General features: G+C 42.7%; 1 protein-coding gene across 1 annotated transcript in view; it reads left to right on the top strand.

Moving 5' to 3' along the window:
* Nucleotides 1-26,391, top strand: part of LOC122926310 (trypsin-like) — a 66,537-nt gene that overhangs the window by 30,356 nt on the left and 9,790 nt on the right. The window contains exons 2-4 of the mRNA XM_044277683.1: nt 4,985-5,144; nt 5,294-5,547; nt 24,700-24,833. Of these exons, the coding sequence (XP_044133618.1) occupies nt 4,985-5,144; nt 5,294-5,547; nt 24,700-24,833 (548 nt within the window). The remainder of the gene's footprint in view (nt 1-4,984; nt 5,145-5,293; nt 5,548-24,699; nt 24,834-26,391) is intronic.

Here is a 26,391-nt window from a genome sequence, read left to right as displayed (position 1 = left end):
CGTGTCTATGGACTTCATAACAGATCTGCCAGTGATTGATAAATCCACTGTCGTTTAAAACATATGTCTGGTTGCTTGGGGTTCTACACCATTACAGTATGCAAATCACTGCAAAAAATGCACCAAAATGATACGCAACTGACAATACTAGCTAATTCCTCAAGGGATGTTAAAAGCTGAGAACTTTGCCAATATTTTCCAGTCAGGAACATATTGGAGCCCCTCATGCACCACCTCACGGTGTCTCAGCACGCATGGGGTCCTACCACTAAACTGCCCGTGGTGTGTGAACTGGGTCTGAACAGTGCTAGAAACCAACTCACAGCCAGACTCTCACATGCCTCCATAGTGGTATCACCAATGCACTGTGAGGTAGGATAAAGCTGTGAGCAGCACCCACAACAGACCATGTGACAAAGAAGCTACCAGGTGCAGAAGAATGTTACCAACAAAATAAAGTGGCACATTCCATATACATAAAGACAAACTCACTGAAAAAAGTGGCCTAAACTGGTGGAAATGCTCCAAACCCAGACACTGTAGCGTGTCTATAACAGGGGGAGCAATTCCTCCGCATGCAGAGGCAATCCCCAGCAAAAAATGCGTACAATGGAGGATGCCGGGGCGGACCGCATGCACCACAAGGACATCTTACACAAAATAATACATTGTGCAGATGAAAAAATATATACATGCACAAATCACTGCAAAAAATGCACCAAAATGATACGCAGCTGACAATACTAGCTAATTCCTCAAGCCGATGTTAAAAGCTGAGAACTTTGCCAATATTTTCCAGTCAGGAAGGGTGCATGAGGGGCATGTGAACATAATCTGCTATACTATTGCTAAAACTAGTAATTATAGCTATAACTTTTTAATTTCTTATTTTTTTTAATGAAAAACGGTTCATTAACAGACTATAGGCTCACAGCTAATTTTAAAGGCAGCAGGAGATGCTCACATCAAAAAGAAAGCTCCCCTGCCGTCTTTTACACTGCGATGGATCATTGTAGCACCCTCTAAAACAAGGCTACGCAGAGAGACCACTTTGCTTGGTCTCAGGGACCTTACTGAAACCGCAGCTGTCTAATGATAGCATGGTCAAAGCAATCTGCAGCCCCACGCAATGTAACCCGATGCTTTTATGCTTCAGCTTACAGTTCAGAGCTTACCGCCACCACGTGTACAGTTGTGCGACAGTAAATAAAAAGTTTAAAAACAGTGTGAAATCCAACAGCACCAACCAATCCAACTGCCTGACAAAGACCCTTAGGGGTTGAATAAAGAAGAGAGCTCTTGAGAAGAACTTTCTTTCAAGGACAGCAGAGTCACATCAATATCATTAAAGTAAGCTCCTCGTCTCCCTCTAGTGGTGCCAGAAAACAGGCTGAATTTATTATTTACCTCTAGATCCATTCCAGGAAACCGTTAACAAATTTTGAGATTAATTGGCCCAGAATTTTACATCTAAGAACGTCATGGTGATGGGAAGTAGACATTCGTTTTAAAGCTTTCCGAACCGATAAGTGACCATATGGCTTCACAGATAATACAGTTCCTCATCATGTACAAATATTATTGTGGTGACATTGCTGGTGGCATATATTCCTGCAGTGTTAAGCCTTTGTCAGGTAATGATTCTTGTGCCAAATCTGTATCCTAAGACCTTGGATGTGGCCACACTTGTCAGTGAGTGCCTGGGAAAGGCGCAGGTGGTAAACTTGAGTCTTGGAGAGATTATTCCACTTCTGTGTATTCAGGTATTAACCATGCAGCCGGAGGTGGAGTGCTGGAAGAAATGAGAACAGTAACATATCCAATATGTCATTTCAGTCATTCAAAATGGAGGTATTGAAGCTCTGCTTCCACCCCCCCCCCCCCCCCCTTCGAATACATAGATTTGCAGCTTGTCTCCATGCATAGAATAAAGCACAGATTTTATATTCTCTCTGGTGCAACGTCTTCCTGTGCTCACTTTTGCCCCTGATGAGTAACCCTATTAGTATCAAAGTAGAGTGGGGGAGGGGAAGTGACAACAGCTCTGGGCACATATCTGGATCAGAAAATGAGTTGTCATTCATCTAGCCATTATTTTGCCAATCACCATATACGAGATGGGAAGCTGACATGCCAATCATCCGTAAGGGCCACAAATGTCATTTTCTGACTCATCCACAAATATAAGGGCCAAGAGTGAAAATTTGGATTTCTGTAGTCCACAGGATGTTATGCTCTGAGATGCAAGCCCCAAATGTTAATAATTCACCACATAATCAAAATCTCTGGTTAAATAGGAACGTACTAGTGACATATCCTCAGTCGTCAGAGATGTTATTACTACTTGTGGCAGCTCTGCTGGGGTCAGCAGGTGAGATGGCAGATTATGGGCAAGACATAGTTGTATCATTGCATGGGGATCATAACCTCAGAGGTGAACATACCCGATGTGCTATCTGTGCAGCTTAATGGGGGCCCACGACATAAGAGCGCCCTCTCACACCTTAAAAGCTGTCTGTCTGGTTGCAAGTACAGTTCATTATTACTGAACCATGTGAGGGCTTCTCTATGAAAAACTATGTTAGCATAAGAGACCTAAATGTATAGGAACCCGCTGCTGTTTGTGCATTTAGTATTTCTATTGCTTTAGGGTGGTAGCCCACAAATTACTCATAAGTAATGAGTAATGAGTTAAGATACTTTTGGAATAATCTTTTCAAAGTTGATTTGTTCAGTCCAATGTGTCAGTACAGGCAAGAGTTGTCATCGTGGACTCCAGGACAGGAAAGAGAAAAGTACTGTTAGGTTTAGCTCACAGAGCAGTATCTATACTAATACATTTCCTAAACATTTGCCTAAACTCCTTAATATCCTAGGGTGAAATATATGAAAAGAATACCCTCTGATTGTAAAGTGCTGTGGAATATATTGACCAATGTAAATAAAGTTGATGATTATTATAATGATTTACTGTTACTGCTGCTATGATGAGCTCACTGAGGAGTGACTATACTAATACATTTCATAAAAGTTCATATAAGCTGATATCCTAAGGTGAAATATATGGAAAAATATTCACTGTTACTGCTGTTATGTTTAACTCACAGTGCAGTGTCTATACTAATACATTTCCTGAACATTCGTCTAAACTCCCTAATATCCGAGGGTAAAATATATGAAAAGAATACCCTCTGATTGTAAAGTGCTGTGGAATATATTGATTAATGTAAATAAAGTTGATGCTGATTATTACATATAAAGATGATTATTATTATAAATATTCACAGTTATTGCAGTTATATTTAGCTCGCAGAGGAATGTCTACAGTGGATATAAAAAGTCTACACACCCCTGTTAAAATGTCAGGTTTAAAAAAAAATGAGACAAAGATAAATCATTTCAGAACTTTTCCCACCTTTAATGTGACCTATAAACTGTACAACTCAATTGAAAAACAAACTGAAATCTTTTAGGTGGAGGGAAGAAAAAAATATAAAAATAAAATAATATGGTTGCATAAGTGTGCACACCCTTAAACTAATACTTTGTTGAAGCACCTTTTGATTTTATTACAGCAGTCTTTTTGGGTATGAGTCTATCAGCATGGCACATTTTGACTTAGCAAGATTTGCCCACTCTTCTTTGCAAAAACACTCCAAATCCATCAGATTGCGAGGGCATCTCCTGGGCACAGCCCTCTTCAGATCACTCCACAGATTTTCAATCGGATTCAGGTCTGGGCTCTGGCTGGGCCATTCCAAAACTTTAATCTTCTTCTAGTGAAGCCATTCCTTTGTTGATTTGGCTGTATGCTTTGGGTTGTTGTCATGCTGCAAGATGAAGTTCCTCTTCATGTTCAGCTTTCTAGCAGAAGCCTGAAGGTTTTGTGCCAATATTGACTGGTATTTGGAACTGTTCATAACTCCCTCTAGCTTAACTAAGGCCCCAGTTCCAGCTGAAGAAAAACAGCCCCTTGGCATGATGCTGCCACCACCAGGCTTCACTGTGGGGACGGTGTTCTTTTGGGGATGTGCAGTGTTGTTTTTGCGCCAAACATATCTTTTGGAATTATGGCCAAAAAGTTTAACCTTGGTTTCATCAGACCATAACACCTTTTCCCACATGCTTTTAGGAGATATCAGATGTGTTTTTGCTAAATGTAGCCTGGCTTGGATGTTTTTCTTCGTAAGGAAAGGCTTTTGTCTTGCTGCTCTACCCCATAGCCCAGACATATGAAGAATACGGGAGATTGTTGTCACATGGACCACACAGCAAGTACTTGCCAGATATTCCTGCAGCGCCTTTAATGTTGCTGTAGGCCTCTTGGTTGCCTCTCAGTCTTCTTCTCGTCTTTTCATCAATTTTGGAGAGACGTCCAGTTCTTGGTAATGTCACTGTTGTGCCATATTTTCTCCACTTGATGATGACGGTCTCCACTGTGTTCCATGGTATATCTAATGCCTTGGAAATTCTTTTGTCCCTTTCTCCTGACTGATACCTTCTAACAATGAGATCCCTCTGATGCTTTGGAAGCTCTCTGTGGACCACGGCTTCTGCTGTGGGATGCGACTAAGAAAATTTCAGGAAAGACCAACTAGAGCAGCTGAACTTTATTTGGGGTTAATCAGAGGGACTTATGATGTATACGAATACATTACATAAAAGTTCACATAAGCTCCCTGATATCCTAGGGTGAATTATATGGAAAAATAATTACCATTACTAATGAGCATAATGGTGAATATTATGCTTATTAAAGATGAATATCACATGTCCGGTATATATCTATTATTCTATATAAGGGATGGTTTGTTCATATTTTATATATGAGCAATCAGATTTTAAAAGAAAGTCTTAGCTCTCTGATATCCTAAGGTGATTTTTCAGGGCTAAATCCAGGCAAAAGACCATTTACAGTAAATACCAACGTGACCCATGGCATTCTCCTGTCTGAGCACAATTCTGTATTATTTTGTCTTTTTAGTAGTGAAGGCCTATTCCATAGAACGGATTATAGGAGGAGAGGAATGTGTCCGTCATTCACAGCCATGGCAGGTGGCGCTCTACTATTTTGGTACATTCATCTGCGGGGGAGTGCTCATAAATGAATCCTGGGTATTGACAGCTGCTCACTGCAATGCATCGTAAGTGTCCTGTTTATCTGCATTACCTGTTGGTTCTCCGTAAAGTCTATGCAAAAAGACTGATCATTAAATATACAAGGTCATACAATGAGTAGTCCATATGTAGCAGAGCTGAGTTTTTCATTAACTTTAATATTTTTGCTCAATAGGAACATCCAGGTTCGCCTCGGAAAACATAATCTGACAGATGCCGAAGAAACAGAGCAGTTAACATATGCTGTGAAAATATGTATTCATGGGGAATACAATATTAAGACAGATGACAATGACATTATGCTCCTGAAACTGGCATCACCGGCTATACTTAATGAATATGTGGCTATCATACCCTTGTGCTCAAGTGTGATAGAGGAAGATGAAGACTGTTCAATCTCAGGATGGGGGACAACCACCAGCCCTCAGGGTAACAACAAATATACAGATATTCAACATTACTTATACAATTTCTGTCAACAACAATGGCCTTTAAATACAGATACCAAAAATAATACTCCTGCTCTACTTATAATAAATATAATACTGTCCCATGCATAAAAAGATAACTTCTATATTTCTGCTCCATATGTACAATATAACTACATTTATATTGCATCCTTTGTACAAGAATATAACTACTATAATACTACCTCCTATGTACAAGAATACAACTACTATAATACTGCTCCTATGTACAAGAGTATAACTACTATAATACTGCTCATATGTACAAGAATATAACTACTATAATACTGCTCCTATGTACAAGAATATAACTACTATAATACTGCCTCCTATGTACAAGAATATAACTACTATAATACTTCTCCTATGTACAAGAATATAACTACTATAATACTTCTCCTATATACAAGAATATAACTACTATAATACTTCTCCAATATACAAGAATATAACTAATATAATACTGCTCCTATGTACAAGACTATATTGTAACATACTATAATATTACCTCAAATGTACAAGAATATAATTACTATAATACTGCCCCCTATGTACAAGAATATAACTACTATAATACTGCCTCCTATGTACAAGAATATAACTACTATAATACTGCTCCTATGTACAAGAATATAACTACTATAATACTGCTCCTATGTACAAGAATATAACTACTATAATACTGCTCCTATGTACAAGAATATAGCTACTATAATACTGCTCCTATGTACAAGAATATAACTACTATAATACTACCTCCTATGTACAAGAATACAACTACTATAATACTGCTCATATGTACAAGAATATAACTACTATAATACTTCTCCTATATACAAGAATATAACTACTATAATACTTCTCCTATATACAAGAATATAACTACTATAATACTGCTCTCTATGTAATAGAATATAACTACTATAATACTGCCTCCTATGTACAAGAATATAACTACTATAATACTGCTCCTATGTACAAGAATATAACTACTATAATACTGCTCCTATGTACAAGTATAACTACTATAATACTGCTATGTACAAGAATATAACTACTATAATACTGCTCCTATGTACAAGAATATAACTACTATAATACTGCCCTATGTACAAGAATATAACTACTATAATACTGCCCTATGTACAAGAATATAACTACTATAATACTGCTCCTATGTACAAGAATATAACTACTATAATACTGCTCCTATGTACAAGAATATAACTACTATAATACTGCTCCTATGTACAAGAATATAACTACTATAATACTGCTCCTATGTACAAGAATATAACTACTATAACTGCTCCTATGTACAAGAATATAACTACTATAATACTGCTCCTATGTACAAGAATATAACTACTATAATACTGCTCCTATGTACAAGATATATACTATAATACTGCTCCTATGTACAAGAATATAACTACTATAATACTGCTCCTATGTACAAGAATATAACTACTATAATACTGCTCCTATGTACAAGAATATAACTACTATAATACTGCTCCTATGTACAAGAATATAACTACTATAATACTGCTCCTATGTACAAGAATATAACTACTATAATACTGCTCCTATGTACAAGAATATAACTACTATAATACTGCTCCTATGTACAAGAATATAACTACTATAATACTGCTCCTATGTACAAGAATATAACTACTATACTGCTCCTATGTACAAGAATATAACTACTATAATACTGCCCTATGTACAAGAATATAACTACTATAATACTGCCCTATGTACAAGAATATAACTACTATAACTGCTCCTATGTACAAGATATAACTACTATAATACTGCTCCTATGTACAAGAATATAACTACTATAATACTGCTCCTATGTACAAGAATATAACTACTATAATACTGCTCCTATGTACAAGAATATAACTACTATAATACTGCTCCTATGTACAAGAATATAACTACTATAATACTGCTCCTATGTACAAGAATATAACTACTATAATACTGCTCCTATGTACAAGAATATAACTACTATAATACTGCTCCTATGTACAAGAATATAACTACTATAATACTGCTCCTATGTACAATATATACTATAATACTGCTCCTATGTACAAGAATATAACTACTATAATACTGCTCCTATGTACAAGAATATAACTACTATAATACTGCTCCTATGTACAAGAATATAACTACTATAATACTGCCCTATGTACAAGAATATAACTACTATAATACTGCCCTATGTACAAGAATATAACTACTATAATACTGCTCCTATGTACAAGAATATAACTACTATAATACTGCTCCTATGTACAAGAATATAACTACTATAATACTGCCCTATGTACAAGAAATAACTACTATAACTGCTCCTATGTACAAGAATATAACTACTATAATACTGCTCCTATGTACAAGAATATAACTACTATAACTGCTCCTATGTACAAGAATATAACTACTATAATACTGCTCCTATGTACAAGAATATAACTACTATAATACTGCTCCTATGTACAAGAATATACTATAATACTGCCCTATGTACAAGAATATAACTACTATAATACTGCCCTATGTACAAGAATATAACTACTATAATACTGCTCCTATGTACAAGAATATAACTACTATAATACTGCTCCTATGTACAAGAATATAACTACTATAATACTGCTCCTATGTACAAGAATATAACTACTATAATACTGCTCCTATGTACAAGAATATAACTACTATAATACTGCTCCTATGTACAAGAATATAACTACTATAATACTGCTCCTATGTACAAGAATATAACTACTATAATACTGCTCCTATGTACAAGAATATAACTACTATAATACTGCTCCTATGTACAGAATATAACTACTATAATACTGCCCTATGTACAAGAATATAACTACTATAATACTGCTCCTATGTACAAGTATAACTACTATAATACTGCTCCTATGTACAAGAATATAACTACTATAATACTGCTCCTATGTACAAGAATATAACTACTATAATACTGCTCCTATGTACAAGAATATAACTACTATAATACTGCTCCTATGTACAAGAATATAACTACTATAATACTGCTCCTATGTACAAGAATATAACTACTATAATACTGCTCCTATGTACAAGAATAAACTACTATAATACTGCCTCCTATGTACAAGAATATAACTACTATAATACTGCTCCTATGTACAAGAATATAACTACTATAATACTGCTCCTATGTACAAGAATATAACTACTATAATACTGCTCCTATGTACAAGAATATAACCTATAATACTGCTCCTATGTACAATATAACTACTATAATACTGCTCCTATGTACAAGAATATAACTACTATAATACTGCTCCTATGTACAAGAATATAACTACTATAATACTGCTCCTATGTACAAGAATATAACTACTATAATACTGCCTCCTATGTACAAGAATATAACTACTATAATACGCCTCCTATGTACAAGAATATAACTACTATAATACTGCTCCTATGTACAAGAATATAACCACTATAATACTGCCTCCTATGTACAAGAATATAACACTATAATACTGCCCTCCTATGTACAAGAATATACTACTATAATACTGCCTCCTATGTACAGAATATAACTACTATAATACTGCCTCCTATGTACAAGAATTAATACTATAATACTGCCTCCTATGTACAAGAATATAACTACTATAATACGCTCCTATGTACAAGAATCTAACTACTATTAATACTGCCTCCTATGTACAAGAATATAACTACTGTAATGTTTTTTTAATTAAAAAACTAGCAACAAAATATTACAATATATTTACAATAAATCACAGGAAAAACATAACAAAAAAAAAAACATCACTTCACTACATCAGAACAATCACCCTCTCTCCTTTCCTTTCTAGTCTGAGGAGTATCACTTAGTTTTCTTGCTCTTTTCCCTCCTTCCGCTACTGTGACCTGTAGTGCCCCATATTTTGGTGGACACTGGAGGGTCAGGTTCATCTTTCTGGGGGTCACCATCAGGGTTAGGCTACATGCACACGACCATATGTGTTTTGCGGTCCGCAAAAAAAAACGGATGACGTTCCCTATGGCATCCGTTTTTTTTGCAGGTCCATTGTAATAATGCCTATCCTTGTGCGCAAACTAGAAAAAAAAATACGGTGTGCTGTCCGCGTTTTTTGCGGACCCATTGAAATGAATGGGTCCGCATCCTATCCACAAAAAAAACGGAACGGACATGGAAACAAACAACGTTCGTGTGCATGTAGCCTTATGTGAAGAAACATTGTCAATTTCTGCCTTTTCTTCTGACTCTTCTTCCCCTAGCGCACCATACTGCCCGGAGGTTATGGCCAGCACTGGCGGATCCGGGGTTCTCTTTGCTGCAGTGACTTTTCTAGAAGGTTCTGCTGTGCTGTTCTTTCTTTTGACTGCCTTAGAACCCCTCTTCATCCACAGAGGACCTCCTGAGGCCTGCACCCAGCAGGTTCTGTAGATGTGTAGGGCAGTTGTTTAGGGGGGTTGGCAACAGCTTTACCAGTCACTTTACTCTGTATATGAGGTTTCTCTTTAGTGGCTGGTACTTGTAGTGCGACAGGTGGTAATTTAGTCTCTATAGCTGGATTTCTGGATACTTTATTTTTTACATGAGATGTCTTTTCCGTGGCTGGTACTTGTAGTTCAGCAGCTGATGGTACTTGTAATAGAGCAGGTGAGCTATCAGTCTCTACCTCTGCTGGTACTTGTAGTGCATCAAGTGGACCATTACCATCTACAGCAGGGTCACTAGTACTTTGCATTGCTTCAGTATGAGGACTGTCAGTTTCTGGGGCTGTATCTGCTCTTGCAGTGACATCCTCCTGACCTTCCTCCATGGCCTCTGAGAAGATCTCATCACTGCCTTTATTATGATCTGCATGTGGACACTCCAGGAACGTATGACCAGATCCTAAGCACAGGTTACAGATGACCGGACCCGTACAGTCGTCCATTTGAATGTCCAAACTGTCCACAAAATGAGCACTTAATATGGGAGCAGTTGATGGCGAGGTGCCTGCCCCCACATCTGTGACACAGCCACGGCTGACCGGGGTAGTAGCATATCCCTCTCTCTGAGCCCAGGTAGAAGGAGTGCGGCAGATGTCTGGTCACGCCATTGTTCTGCTCTAGTTGTATCCTCACGGGGTATCCGCCATTCCAGATGTCTTCCTCATCATAGATTTTTCCCGGATGACTCTTCAACAGACACTGTCTGCTCAGCCAGTGCTCCAGATCTGCCAGCACCACCACCTCAGACTGGAACAAGATGATGGCCTTCACTACCTGAGGCTTGGACAACTGGATCACCTGTAGATGCTCCCAGATTGACTGTTCCTTTGTGTCATTATATAGATTCCAGAATAAGTCCAGATCATACTGAAGCTTAAAGCTGATGTCAAAGATCCTGCTTGAGGGGATATGGATCAGGGCGTACACCTCAGATGCCTTAAACCCTATGTACAGTCTGGAAGGGAGGTTTTCTTCTGGACCCGTATACTTAATTCTGGCAGCATTCCTCCTCTGAGGTGGGTTTAGGGTTGCTACCTTTTCTTCAAGCCAAACCCGAACACTTTAGCACCTCACAGCAATTTTTTGGTAAAGTATACACTATACACCTATATTGTAGGTAATCACAAGGTATCACAATACAATTTTGTACAGAAAAAATACAATATTTGTGCTTTAACGGACTCTTTATATAGGAAATGTTATTAACTATACAAAAGGCATGTTTTATGTGCAATACTAACAAGTGCCATGCCCCCCCCCCCTTCCAATTAATATTTTTTATTAAACACTTAAAAGTTCAGAGGTCCAGGTGTGTGGAGAAGAACGGCAGTCACGGCGTTGGTCTCAGAGGTCGACTCCCAGATGAAAAGAAGAAGAAACTGCTCCACGCGCAGGCTGCCGGATGATGATTTCTCCCACGCTCCCTCTGATGTCACTTCCTCTTACTAGCAGAGAGAAGGAGGGAGGGAGGGAGTGTCTGAAGACAGCGCCGCCCTGCGCTAGCATTACTTACAGCTAATCCCCGTACCGGCAGTGACAGCTGATCGCCCGCCGTCGACACCTCATCGCCGGCAGCTCACGGTCACCACTCGCCACCGCTCACTGCCAGCTGTCAGGTGAGCAAGTCTGCGGTTTGAAATGAATCCTGTGCCCAGGTCTGAGAAAGGCTTGTACCCGGGCACAGAATTAAAAACCCTGACTGTCCGGGTCATCCCCGTATGGGTGGCAACCCTAGGTGGGTTAGCCGGCCTTGTGAAATTGGAGAACAGTCTCCTGAATTGTGGACGGTCAGCAGGAGGATCAGTGCTGGGCCTCTTCTCTACAGGTTTACTGACTCCAGATTGTCCTACAGATCCACCTGTGTCTGCTCCAGACCGCTGTGCAGCTGACATTGTGGACGGCTGAGGGTCCTGTATACTGACCTCCATGTCTGCTCCAGTCTGTGTAGTTGTCTCCTCTGAGAGCTGACTTTCACATACAGCACTGAGCGGGGTCTCGTCCACATCGCTGAGCAGGGTCTCGTCCACAGCACTGAGCGGGGTCTTACCCACAGCGCTGAGCGGGGTCTTACCCACAGCGTTGAGCGGGGTCTTACCCACGGCGCTGAGCGGGGTCTCGTCCACGGCACTGAGCGGGGTCTCGTCCACGGCACTGAGCGGGGTCTCGTCCACGGCTCTGAGCGGGGTCTCGTCCACGGCACTGAGCGGGGTCTCGTCCACGGCACTGAGCGGGGTCTCGTCCACGGCACTGAGCGGGGTCTCGTCCACGGCACTGAGCGGGGTCTCGTCCACGGCACTGAGCGGGGTCTCGTCCACGGCACTGAGCGGGGTCTCGTCCATGGCACTGAGCGGGGTCTCACCCACGGCACTGAGCGGGGTCTCACCCACTGCACTGAGCGTGGTCTCATCCACAGCGCTGAGCGGGGTCTCACCCACAGCGCTGACCGGGGTCTCATCCACAGCCAGGGCCGGCCTTAGGTGTTCAGGCGCCCTGTGCGAGCTAACCTTGTGGCGCCCCCCCCCCCAAAAAAAACAAAAAACACTGCTTGGTGTTGGCATCATGGCATAGGCTGGCTGACTATCCAACCAAGTAGTTACCAGCCCTCACACCCCAAAGGCCGGTGTAATGTTATACTTCCCTAGTTCGTGAGATTTCCCTACCCTCGTCACTTCCGGTCGCACCGGACATGACGTGAGGAGGTGTGCAGCGCCGCGCAGGCGCACAACGACAGGTTAGGGAAATTTCACAGCAGAGTGCGCATGCGCCAGGAGCCTCGCTGGCGGTTAGGGTAGGGAAAAACTATGGGCCAATGCGCAGGCGCAGTGATCGGATGGATGTTCTCAGCTGAACACCGGCCGACACTGCGCATGCACCGGGAGCCTCACCAGCGGTTAGGGAAGGGAAAAATTTACGTACGGGCCAGTGCTTTTTCCCTACCCTAACCGCTGGTGAGGCTCCCAGCGCATGCGCAGTGTTGGCCGGTGTCCAGCTGAGAAAATTAGTTTCCAATGTAGTATTAATAACTAAACAATTAAATAATAAACATATTGCATTGTCTACTTACCACCGGGACAATAAGATGATCTGGACTCTGGCTGCAGTCTGGCTCTGGGGACTCCATTGTCACTCTCTTCCCCCCCCTCTCTCCCTCTCTCCCTCTCTTGTCACTCTCTTCCCCCCCCCCTTCCCTTGTCACTCTCATTATTCCCCCCCTCTCCCTTGTCACTCTCATTATTCCCCCCCTCTCCCTTGTCACTCTCATTATTCCCCCCCCTCTCCCTTGTCACTCTTATTATTCCCCCCCTCTCCCTTGTCACTCTCATTATCCCCCCCTCTCCCTTGTCACTCTCATTATCCCCCCCCTCTCCCTTGTCACTCTCATTATTCCCCCCCCTCTCCCTTGTCACTCTTATTATTCCCCCCCCCTCTCCCTTGTCACTCTCATTATCCCCCCTCTCCCTTGTCACTCTCATTATCCCCCCCCTCTGCCTTGTCACTCTCATTATTCCCCCCCTCTCCCTTGTCACTCTCATTATTCCCCCCCTCTCCCTTGTCACTCTCATTATCCCCCCCCCTCTCCCTTGTCACTCTTATTATTCCCCCCCCTCTCCCTTGTCACTCTCATTATCCCCCCTCTCCCTTGTCACTCTCATTATCCCCCCCCCTCTCCCTTGTCACTCTCATTATTCCCCCCCTCTCCCTTGTCACTCTCATTATTCCCCCCTCTCCCTCTCTTGTCACTCTCATTATTCCCCCCCTCTCCCTTGTCACTCTCATTATTCCCCCCCTCTCCCTTGTCACTCTCATTATTCCACCCTCCCTCCCTTGTCACTCTAATTATTTCCCTCCCTCCCCCCTTGTCACTCTCATTATTTCTCCTCCCCTGCTTGTCACTCTCATTATTTCCCCCCTCCCTCCTTGTCACTCTCATTATCCCCCCCCCATCACTCTCATTATTTCCCCCCCTTCACTCTCATTATTTCCCCCCCATCACTCTCATTATTTCCCCCCCATCACTCTCATTATTCCCCCCCCCCATCACTCTCATTATTTCCCTCCCCCCCTCGCCCCTTGTCACTCTCATTATTTCCTCCCCCTTCCCCCCTTGTCACTCTCATTCTACTCCCACCTCCACCTCTAGTGTAGCGTGGCCGAGCTCTGTTCGATCCGCGGTACAGGAGCATTTGTTTCCTGTACCCGGCCGGACTGACAGGAAGTGCACACTGAGTGAGCACTTCCTGTCAGTCCGGCCGGGTACAGGAAACAAAAGCTCCTGTACCGCGGATCGAACAGAGCTTGGCCACGCTACATTAACAGCACACAGCAGGCGCAGGCAGGATTCTTTAGAGCGGCAAGCGCTCAGCCTCAGCCACTCAGGCGGCGCCCCTCATTCTGCGCCGCCTTTTTTTAAACCGCAACGGGCGCCGGGCGCCCCCTGCTGAATACAGGGGAGGGGGAGATGGAGGGGGCGGGGGGCCCGCCCCGTGGGAAAACATAAGTGCCGCCTCGCCTGCCCATATTACATTGCGAGCTGTCGGCCGCCCGGCGCCCCTGTTGCTAGGGCGCCCTGTGTGGCCGCACAGCCCGCACACCCCAAAGGCCGGCCCTGTCCACAGCACTGAGCGGGGTCTCCTCCACAGCACTGAGCGGGGTCTCACCCACAGCACTGAGCGGGGTCTCACCCACTGCACTGAGCGGGGTCTCACCCACAGCACTGAGCGGGGTCTCACCCACTGCACTGAGCGGGGTCTCACCCATTGCACTGAGCGGGGTCTCACCCACTGCACTTAGCTGTGAGTTGCAAGCTGAGTCCACTGCAATTAACCACTTGTTGGATGACACACTTTGCTCCATAGTATTCCCAGCATTTTCAAAGACATTGCTCAGACCTAATACATAGTGACCCTGAAAGGCTCCAGGCGCTGCACCCACATATCTCCAAGAGGTTCCTTGCTCCACCATACTGTACACAGCGCCATAATCATTACTTTTTTTTCCAATGATTTCTTTTATCTTCACATTCTGGGCTCTGGCCTCCCTCTTTTTCTCCATTGCCCAGCTTTCTACTTTGGGTATTATGTTTGTTTCTTTATCTAGTTTATCTTTTAATATATCAAGTTCACGTGTGCAGTCATCCAGGCATTCATACTTCATCAGCTTATGTAGTGTCCCACTAGGTATGGGTGGGCACTACACAAGGGTCAATTGGTATGCGCGTTACTCCTACTCACAAGGAACAGAAATGTCATATTTTATTCTGCATTTAATGTATGTTTTACTGTGTTGTTAGATGCAATGTACCCCTGTCTAATGCAGCAGCAGGCCTAGTTGGGTGTAATTAGACATCCCAGACACTAGAGGGAGATAGGGAGCCCCTAGTATAAATGTCCAGGCCCAGACAGGGAGAGTTAGTGCAGAGTCAGGAGTCTGAGAAGACAGAGGTTTAAAAGCCTGCTCCTGACATGCAGCTGGATAGCCCTGGCTGCTAGTGATGTCCAGGAGGCTAGTGAGAAGCTCCAGCCTGCCTGAAGAGCAAGAGAGCCTAAGTTAGCTCTGAAGAGATACCCCAGTTGCAGGATTCAACCTCCTGGGAGAAACTTACAGTTATCTACCTGATAGGAGGAGGCGTCCCAGGATAAGCCACGTGCCCCTGATAGGCAGAGGAACTTAGGAACCATTGCAAGTAGTTTAATACCTGAGGAAGGAAGTAACCAAGGATATAAGCCACCCTTTTAGGCATCCGGGCCTTGGGAATTATCAAGCCAGAGTAGGAGTTCTATAAAGGACAGTGTAAAAGTGCAACCTGCTGCTGAGTGCTTGTGGAATTTACCCTCAGTGTAACTTGCATGTCTATTGCCTGCCATACTTGTGAATAAGCCCCTTTTGTGGAACTGTAATAATCTGAAGGCTATACTACTCCCTGCTGTACAAAGTTGGATTGTCCAGTAAAGTTTATGTTTGGTTCACTGCATACTTGTGTACCGTTATCTTTCCAACCACCAACCGGCGTGCCACCGGCCAAAGGCACTGGCGTCACGAATACCACAGGGACCTTGCCCCAGGCACACAAAATACCTGTAACATCCAGGGCACCTCAACTACCATCAGGCCTGGTCCCTATCTACAGAGCGTGCCCCAGAGGAACTGTGTCTACCTCTTCTTCACTGCCACGCGCCTGCCCAGGGTTCTTCCAATATAGTGAGTACCCTCGATTGCCCATAACTGTGACCTCACTTCGTCATCCCCTGCAGGTCTGGCGTGTTGCACTTATTCTTTGGATCAGTCTCTGTCCTAATCTCATCATTTAACTTGAAAATCTGTCTTTGCAGTTTAAATAAACTCTTCTTTGTCATAGTTGTACTCAATCCAGAAGCACTACAAGTTTAGTTGACTCACCAGCCACCATTTCCAGATTATCGCTTTCACCATCTCCATGCTGCAGGCCACACTCCAAGCTCTGGGTTTTCCCAGGATCATCAGCCCAGCTCCCCTCCCCTCCACCTGGGTCAGAAGCCATGCCCCCTCCCTGCAGGGAGCTCAACAGAACACGTCTATCCTCTAACCTATGTACAAGAATATAACTACTATAATACTGCCTGCTATGTATAAAAATATAACTAATATAATACTGCCTCTTATGTATAAGAATATAACTACTATAATACTGCTCCTATGTACAAGAATATAACTACTATAATACTGCCTCCTATGTACAAGAATATAACTACTATAATACTGCCTCCTATGTACAAGAATATAACTACTATAATACTGCTCCTATGTACAAGAATATAACTACTATAATACTGCCCCTATGTACAAGAATATAACTACTATAATACTGCTCCTATGTACAAGAATATAACTACTATAATACTGCTCCTATGTACAAGAATATAACTACTATAATACTGCCTGCTATGTATAAAAATATAACTAATATAATACTGCCTCTTATGTATAAGAATATAACTACTATAATACTGCTCCTATGTACAAGAATATAACTACTATAATACTGCCTCCTATGTACAAGAATATAACTACTATAATACTGCCTCCTATGTACAAGAATATAACTACTATAATACTGCTCCTATGTACAAGAATATAACTACTATAATACTGCCCCTATGTACAAGAATATAACTACTATAATACTAATCCTATGTACAAGAATACAACTACTATAATACTGCTCCTATGTATAAAAATATAACTACTATAATACTGCTCCTATGTAAAAGAATGTAACTACTATAATACTGCTCCTATGTACAAGAATATAACTACTATAATACTGCTCCTATGTACAAGAGTATAACTACTATAATACTGCTCCTATGTACAAGAATATAACTACTATAATACTGCTCCTATGTATAAGAAATATAACTACTATATACTGCCTCCTATATACAAGTATATAACTACTATAATACTGCTCCTATGTACAAGAATATAACTACTATAATACTGCCTCCTATGTACAAGAATATAACTACTATAATACTGCTCCTATGTACAAGAATATAACTACTATAATACTGCCTCCTATGTACAAGAATATAACTAATATAATACTGCTCCTATGTACAAGAATATAACTACTATAATACTGCTCCTATGTACAAGAATATAACTACTATAATACTGCTCCTATGTACAAGAATATAACCACTATAGAGGGGGGCGGAGCCGAGCCACGCTGCTGAATGGCCGCACGAGCTTGAGCTCCTCCAGCATTCCGGCTCATTTACCCTATAAAAGCTTGGATTTTACCTGATTATGGGGAAACCTGGCAAAGAAAAGACAAGAGGAAGTTCAGAGTCTACTCCACAGCGCTCCAGACAGCCTGAAATGGAGAAATTTCTCCGAAAAACGCCGAGAGCTGCCGCACAGAAAGGTGCCAATATGGCGGCGTCTATTGCACAGGACTCTGATGCAGGAGAGCTATCCGATGCGGGCAGCGGCTCCGATACCTCAGACAGGAGGCCCAGAGATCCGCCTCTGTCGGAGCGGACCCTTCGTCGGGTCCTTGAATCGGCCCTTACGCCTCTTAAGCAGGACTTGGCGGACATCAAGGATGACATGAAGCACTTAGGCCAGAGAGTGGTCACGCTGGAGGGTACGCAGGACGCCATCTTAACCTATGAAGGTAAAGCGTCAGAAGTGCTAGCGTCCCATAAAGCTCTACTAAATGAGGCCTTCCTGAAACTTGAGGACCAGGAGAACCGGAGTCGCCGGCGCAACATACGCATACGCGGCCTTCCTGAGTCGATAGCAGCAGAGGCCTTACCGACTGTGGCGCGTGAGTTGTTCTCCACCATGCTGGGGCCAGACAGAGCGGAAGGGATCGTGGTGGAACGCATACACAGGGCACTGCGCCCTAGGCCTAAACCACAAGAGCCGCCACGTGACGTGATTTGCGGCCTATTGAGCTATATAGATACCGCAGCACTCTTAAAAAGGCAACGTGAGATGGAGGTGTTGGAGTACGAAAACGCGCAGATACAGATGTTCCAGGATCTGGCGCCATCCACCCTGGCTAAGCGGCGCTTATTCAAGCCTCTCCTCGAAGTTCTTAGGAAGACGTCGACTCCGTTCCGGTGGCTTTATCCGTTTGGACTGGCTGTCTCTAGGAATGGAAAGCTGCTTACAGTACGGTCACCTGCGGACCTGGAATCAGTTTGGAGGTCCCTGGATGTCCCTCCGGTGGAGATTCCCTCGTGGCTACCAGCCGACCAAGATGGCCCCTTACCTGTCCCGCCGCGAGTGTCTCCTTGGCAGACGGCTTCCGCAAGCAAGTCGGATCGCATGGGTCGCAGCAAGATGGACAGGGCCCTCACTTGAGCCCAGAACAAGGTGCCGTTGATTATTTTTGCCTGTTTGCAAGGACTGCCGACACCGTGCCTTGTCTTTTGTTCCTATGTGAGAGATGACTGTCTCCCGGCTTCACAGCCTATTGTTTACATGGAAGGTTAAGGCCTTCTTTCTGGTTCATTTTGCTTTTCACAAAGTATTACGTTTTTTGGTCCTAGTGTTTTTTACAACAAGTTACGCTTTAATCGGGACTCTTTTCTCATGTTTTGGGACTCTGCCTCTCAGTAGGCATTTTTTCTCTCTCCCCAACTGCAGGGGAATGGCCGGATCGTTTCCGGTGCTGGAAGCATTTTCTGTTTTTTGGTCTCCGTTTTTGTAGTAGACCTAGAGGTGTTTCACTTGCCCACTCGCCACTCCAACCCTGTCTTGGATGGTGATAGGTGAACACCTACCTTTCTTTCTTTTAGATGTACGTTGCATCTGAGCTGGTTTCATAGTACACATGATTCCGCTAGTAGAGGAGTTAGTATAGCTATACACAAAAACCTCCCCTTTAAGCATGCAGCTACTTCAGCGGATCCTGAGGGCAGGTACATTTTTGTAAAAGGTGTAATTGGTGACTCGCCGGTTACATTCGCCAATCTCTATGCGCTTAACAGAGGCCAAGTACCATGGCTCGTTCAGACCCTTGCCTCCTTATCAGCATTCACTGATGGGTTGTTGGTTCTGGGGGGCGACTTCAATGTGGCTCTAGAACCAGCTGTTGACACATCGTTGGGGAGACCGTCTGTGTCCTACAGGCTCTTGAGAAGGCTTAAATCTTCCCTACGGAAATTGAAGGTCCTTGATGTTTGGCGTACTATGAACCCTAATGGCCGTGATTATACCTTTTATTCACATGCTAAGATGTCATTCCATAGGTTAGATTATCTGTTCCTGTCTGACTCACATATACGCAATGTCTCTGAGGCCCGGATTGGTAGTATCACATTGTCCGACCATGCGCCTGTCATCATTAATTTCTCCCTGTCCGGATCAAAGAGGAAAGAACGCATTTGGCGTCTGAACGACACCCTGATTTTGGATCCTACCCACGCTCGCAAAATCAGGGCCTCGCTTTCTGAGTTTTTTGTGCTCAATGACACAACGGAGTCACCTCCTTCCCCTTCCACTCTATGGGAGACACATAAGGTAGTTATACGGGGGGAACTAATAGCGTTAGGGGCTTATGTGAAAAAGCGAAGGACACAGGCTTTAGATGCTTTACTTGCGAAAATTGCTCGCCTTGAGTCCTCTCACAAGGAATCTCAGGCTAAGGCCATTCTGACGGAACTCACTGAGGCTAGAGTACATTTGAAAAATCTTTTAAATGTCACCTCTGCAAAGCTGATCTTACGCTCCCGATTTAAAGCCTATGCACATGGGGATAGAGGAAACAGACTGATGTCGGCGATTGCTAAGAAGCAGTTCTCTGACTCCTTTGTTTCCTCTATTAAGGACCCCAAAGGCAAAGTACATAAATCTACCCCAGATATAGCTAAGGCCTTCTGTACTTTCTATGAGGCGCTCTACAACCTGCCCCCTCCAGAGGGCGCTGCTGCTACTGATATTTCTGAAGCCACTAATAAATTCCTGCAGAATTTAGACCTCCCCTCCATATCCTCTCTTAAGGCATCTCAGCTGACTAGGCCAGTCACCGACTCAGAGATTCATAAAGTTCTCATGTCCATCCCCTCGGGCAAGAGCCCAGGTCCGGATGGGTTTTCTATTGCTTACTTTAAGTCCTTTAAAGATGTTTTAATTCCTTGTTTTAGGGACCTGTGCAACCACCTCCTCACTGGGGGCTCTTTGGCTCCACACTCCTTGATGGCACATATTACGATCCTGCATAAGGAGAATAAGGATCCGACATGCTGCAGCAACTACAGGCCGATCTCTTTGCTTAATTGTGATGTGAAATGGTGGGCGAAGATCTTGGCTACTAGGCTCCAGGATGTGTTGCCCGACATCATCCATGAGGACCAGGTGGGTTTTGTCCATGGCAGACAGGGGTCTGAGAACACTATAAGGCTTCTTCATCTTGTAAACTGGGCCAAACGATCAGCTAAGCCCTTGGTGTTGGTGAGCACGGACGCGGAAAAGGCCTTCGACAGGGTCAGCTGGCACTTTATGTCCGAGGCCCTGTCAAGGTTCGGTTTACCGGACCAATTTATTAAAGCTATCTATACGTTATACTCGGCCCCCTCTGCCATGGTCAAAGTAAATGGTACACTATCGCCGCCATTTCGCATCACTAATGGGACGAGGCAGAGGTGTCCCTTATCTCCTGCGTTGTTCGTTCTGGTGATGGAGACCCTACTTTGTAAAATTCGGTTGGACCCAGAGATTGAGGGTCTACGTATCGGTACCTGTACTCACGTTGCTGCAGCATTCGCAGATGACCTTTTAGTCATGACATCAAACCCTAAGGAGGCCTTGCCCAGGTTGCTGAATGTATTTGAGGACTTTGGGTTCGTTTCGAATTTTAAAATTAATTATGGGAAATCCATGGCTCTCAATATCTCATGTCCACAAACAGTGATCACTGCTCTTAAGCGTGCAACTCCATTTTCTTGGGCCTCTAGAGACATTGTGTATTTGGGGACGCATATTTCAGCTAATGTTCAGGATCTCATTTCCCTTAACTTTATGCCGCTTCTGCAAAACGTTCGTTCACATTTACAAAATCTGAAACTCCCGTTTGTTTCCTGGGTGGGCCGTAAAAACTACATCAAGACCTTTATTCTCCCCAAATTTTTATACTTGCTGCAATCCCTCCCTATTTGGCTTCCGAATTCATACTTTACTGAAGTCCGTAGGGTATTCACACGCTTCCTATGGAATGGCAAATCGCCACGTATTGCCTACTCTGTGCTTACAAGGGATAAGAAGTTGGGGGGTTTTGGGATGCCAGATGTCAAGCTTTACTACACTGCTGTACAGCTAGGTAGATGTGTTACTATCATGTCTCGCCAGTCCAATTCCCTTTGCTCCCGTCTTGAAAATGCTCTTTTGACTGACCAGGAACTGTTAGCTATGTGGGGTATAAGGCCTATTTCAGCTAATCATTGTTATACGTCCCCGGTTTGGAAGGGCATGCTGGTGGAGTGGTCTAAAATGATCCAATCACGTACCTTTAACTTCCCAAACGCTTGTATGCCGCTTAGACTACTTCAATGTCACCTACACCCTGCTGTGTCACGCCCCTCCGGGATTTGGTCTAAGCTCGCTGACATTGCTCTGCGGGATGTCCTTCTCCTGGACGGTAGCTTGCACTGGGATTCAGTAATGGACCTCCCTGTGGTCAAAGCTGCATCCTTTTTCCATCTAGCGAACTTCCAGAGGGATACGAAACTTTGTGTTGGACTCCTCTCTGGTAGTAGCTCCCCCTCCTGGCTTGAAAAGAAGGTTTTGACTACTAAGCCTCTTATTCGGCCGTTATCTCAGATGTATAAAGAATTGCTCTCCTCCCTGCCTCCGGAGCTGCGTTTCATGGCTTCATGGGAACGTGAACTCTCCATAGCCTTCACGGATCCAGAAAGGGCGTTTATTCTGGCCCATTCGCACGGTTTCAGCCGTTGTGTGAGAATCCAGGAGAACTCATTTAAACTTCTCTGCAGGTGGTACAAAACACCTGAGTTTTTGCATAAATTGAACCCAGAGGTCTCCGAAAAATGTTGGAGATGTGGCACAGACACTGGATCTCTATCACATATTTGGTGGTTCTGTCTTAAGATCCGCCCGTTCTGGAGCGCTATTGAGGCTCTAGTCAACCAAATATGTAATACTGAGATATCACTGGATGTCAAGCTTATTCTGTTATGGTGCCCAAACAAGTCCCTTACACCTACCAAACATGACCTTCCAACGATGTTGCTCACAGCGGCTAGGTTGATCATACCCTTTTTGTGGAAGAACGATTCCCCGCCGACTGCCCTTATGTGGTCTGAGAAGGTGGACCAGATCTACCGTTTCGAGGAGCTAGCGCATTGGGAGACTAACTCACGCTCTCGCTTCTTGAAATTGTGGTCTTCATGGAAAGTCTATAAAAACTTTACTTGATAGAGCAGATGTGTATCCCTTCCTTGTTTCCCTTCCCTCCCTCCCCTCCTGACGTCCTCTTTCCCCCTTTTCTCTTTTCTTTGATTTCTTTGTATGATCAATGTCAATGACAGCTGGTACTGTTTGCACTTGACATGTATGTTGGATGACTATCTTGTACCCTATTGCCATCATTGTACTGTCATGTGTGGGCTATGGCCTTGATTTTTCTTTCAATAAAAATAAATTTGGTTAAGAATATAACCACTATAATACTGCTCCTATGTACAAGAATATAACTACTATAATACTGCCTCCTATGTACAAGAATATAACTACTATAATACTGCTCCTATGTACAATAATATAACTACTATAATACTGCTCCTATGTACAAGAATATAACTACTATAATACTGCTCCTATGTACAAGACTATAACTACTATAATACTGCCTGCTATGTACAAGAATATAACTACTATAATACTGCTCCTGTGTACAGGAATATAACTACTGTAATACTGCTCCTATGTACAAGAATATAACTACTATAATACTGCCCCCTCTGTACAAGAATATAACTACTATAATACTGCCTCCTATGTACAAGAATATAACTACTATATGAGGATGCATTGAACCATGTACACGTGCTCCTGCAGGTTGGACCTAGAACTTATGTCATTACTGTGATTATTTTCTACCTGCTTGATCGACATTTGTGTAAGTACCATGAAGCTGTAATCCCGCTCTTTTACGGCGGCTTGTAGCGTTTATGCTGTATGTGGCTAACTGTGAAAACTGTTCACTTATGATCTGCTTTGATGTTCATATTTTCAATAAAAAGAAAATTGTCAAAGAATATAACTACTATAATACTGCCTCCTATGTACAAGAATATAACTACTATAATACTGCCTCCTATGTACAAGAATATAACTACTATAATACTGCCTCCTATGTACAAGTGTATAACTGCTATAATACTGCTCCTATGTACAAGAATATAACTACTATAATACTGCCTCCTATGTACAAGAATATAACTACTATAATACTGCCCCTATGTACAGGAATATAACTACTATAATACTGCTCCTATGTACAAGAATATAACTACTATAATACTGCTCCTATGTACAAGAATATAACTACTATAATACTGCCTCCTATGTACAAGAATATAACTACTATAATACTGCTCATATGTACAAGAATATAACTACTATAATACTGCCTCCTATGTACAAGAATATAACTACTATAATACTGCTCCTATGTACAAGAATATAACTACTATAATACTGCTTGTTATGTATCAGAATGTAGCTGCTATAATACTGCTCCTATGTACAAGAATATAACTACTATAATACTGCCTCCTATGTACAAGAATATAACTACTATAATACTGCTCATATGTACAAGAATATAACTACTATAATACTGCCTCCTATGTACAAGAATATAACTACTATAATACTGCTCCTATGTACAAGAATATAACTACTATAATACTGCTTGTTATGTATCAGAATGTAGCTGCTATAATACTGCTCCTGTTATATATACAAGGTTCGACACTATTTTAATGACATGTGCACTAGTTAAATTCATTTTTCTACGTTTGCTTTCTTGCAGTGATGCACCCCGATGTACTGATGTGTGCCAACGTTACCACTTTTTCTGATGCCGAATGTCAGGAATTCTATGATGGTATTACTGAGAACATGCTTTGTGCTGGAGTTCTTGAAGGAGGCATAGATTCCTGCCAGGTAAAATTTCATTTTTGAAAATATATTGCGTCCCCCCTTTCTACTCTCACTATCTGAAGAAGGTATGGTTGTATCCGCACAGCTGTATATCAATTCACCCACTGCCATTATCTTTCCTCTTAAATGTCTCTAGAGCAGATTGCTGTCAGTTATCAGTGATGGACCTGGAGATGTGAAAATTGATTATAAACTAATCGTATTTCTTGCAAATTTCACAAAAATTCTTCAGCCATAAGCATTTGAAATTTTGGTGTTTTACTTGGGACGAATCTCGCAAAACAGTTCCCAACATTTAACTGTTAAAATGCAAGGTAAACAGGAAAGGGAGGATGAAGACTGAGGATCACATGACCTGGGGAGTGAATGGGGCTTGCCCACAGCCACCCTTATTGGCTAACAGTCTGACAGCCAATGAGGGCAGGATGTTGGCTAATCTTTCAGGCTCTTGGCTAGCTCAGAAGCACAGATGCCATTGTGAGCTCAGCCAACGATGTGATCAAAACGTGAAAAAAGTGAAATGGTCTGAAGACTTTCCAAATTCATTATAAGTGTTTTATAGGTATATTCCCAGCACCTCCAGCACCATATATTTAGCTGCAAACATTGTGCAACTGTACCCTTTTCTTCCTTAAAATCATTAATAATTTTGTCAATGTTTAAAACTGCAGTTTAATTTAATGCATTGTTCTGCGTTACTATACCGGTTTAATTAAAGCATTTTACTGCATCAATATACTTATTTTTCTAAGAAGAGGCAACAACACCCCATGTGCTATGGAAAATACGGAAATCTTGCTGTTAATGACTTGTGTGAGATGTGTCAGTGTTTGGTCTCCACAAGGAGGAGGTTCTAGTGGAGGTAGGAGACAAGAAGCCCACAATGGCATATCACAATCTGATAAAAGTGGCGGTGAGGGTTAGGACTATGATGATAATTGTGTATTGGATAGGACCTGGCAGCTGGATTGTGAAGCTGAGGAGGAGGCGACATCAGAGAAGTAGTGTGGTAGCAACAGTGGAAAGAAAGGGCAGAGGCAGTATACAGCCAAAATCAAAAAAAAAAAAAAACCCGGACCACATCTGCTTCTATTGTGGTCAGATGGGGAACTGGCGATGCCGCTGATACCATTGGTGAAGATTCGAAATGTGCCAGATCTAGGCCAAGCTCAGCTGCTGCTAGCTGTGTGATTATTTCCTGCATGTCCGTTTTTTTTCCACACAGGCTGGCACACAAAACCACTGTCGTGTGTAAGATCTACAGGATAAAAATAAGACTTGGACGTTCAAGCACAAACATAGATACCAAGGCTCTATTGCAGCACATGAGGCGGCTCATCGGGTCCAATAGGGAAAAAAAAACTGTCATGCTTTTCTAATCAGAACAATTCTGTCCTTCTTCTCCTGGTCTTGTTCATGACAGCTATGCCACATTATCAAGCAGTACAGTATCCTTGTCACCATTATCATACGATTCTTCATCAGCTCACACTCCTCCTCCTTGTCCTCCACTCCATCATGAGACATCCATAACGGACTATGTGGCTATGAGAAAGCTATT

This window comes from Bufo gargarizans, chromosome 2 (genome assembly GCF_014858855.1).
Source record: "Bufo gargarizans isolate SCDJY-AF-19 chromosome 2, ASM1485885v1, whole genome shotgun sequence".
NCBI classification, from domain to species: Eukaryota; Metazoa; Chordata; class Amphibia; order Anura; family Bufonidae; genus Bufo; species Bufo gargarizans.
The sequence above is the reverse complement of the archived record's forward strand: the minus strand, read 5'-3'. Positions and strand labels throughout refer to the sequence as shown.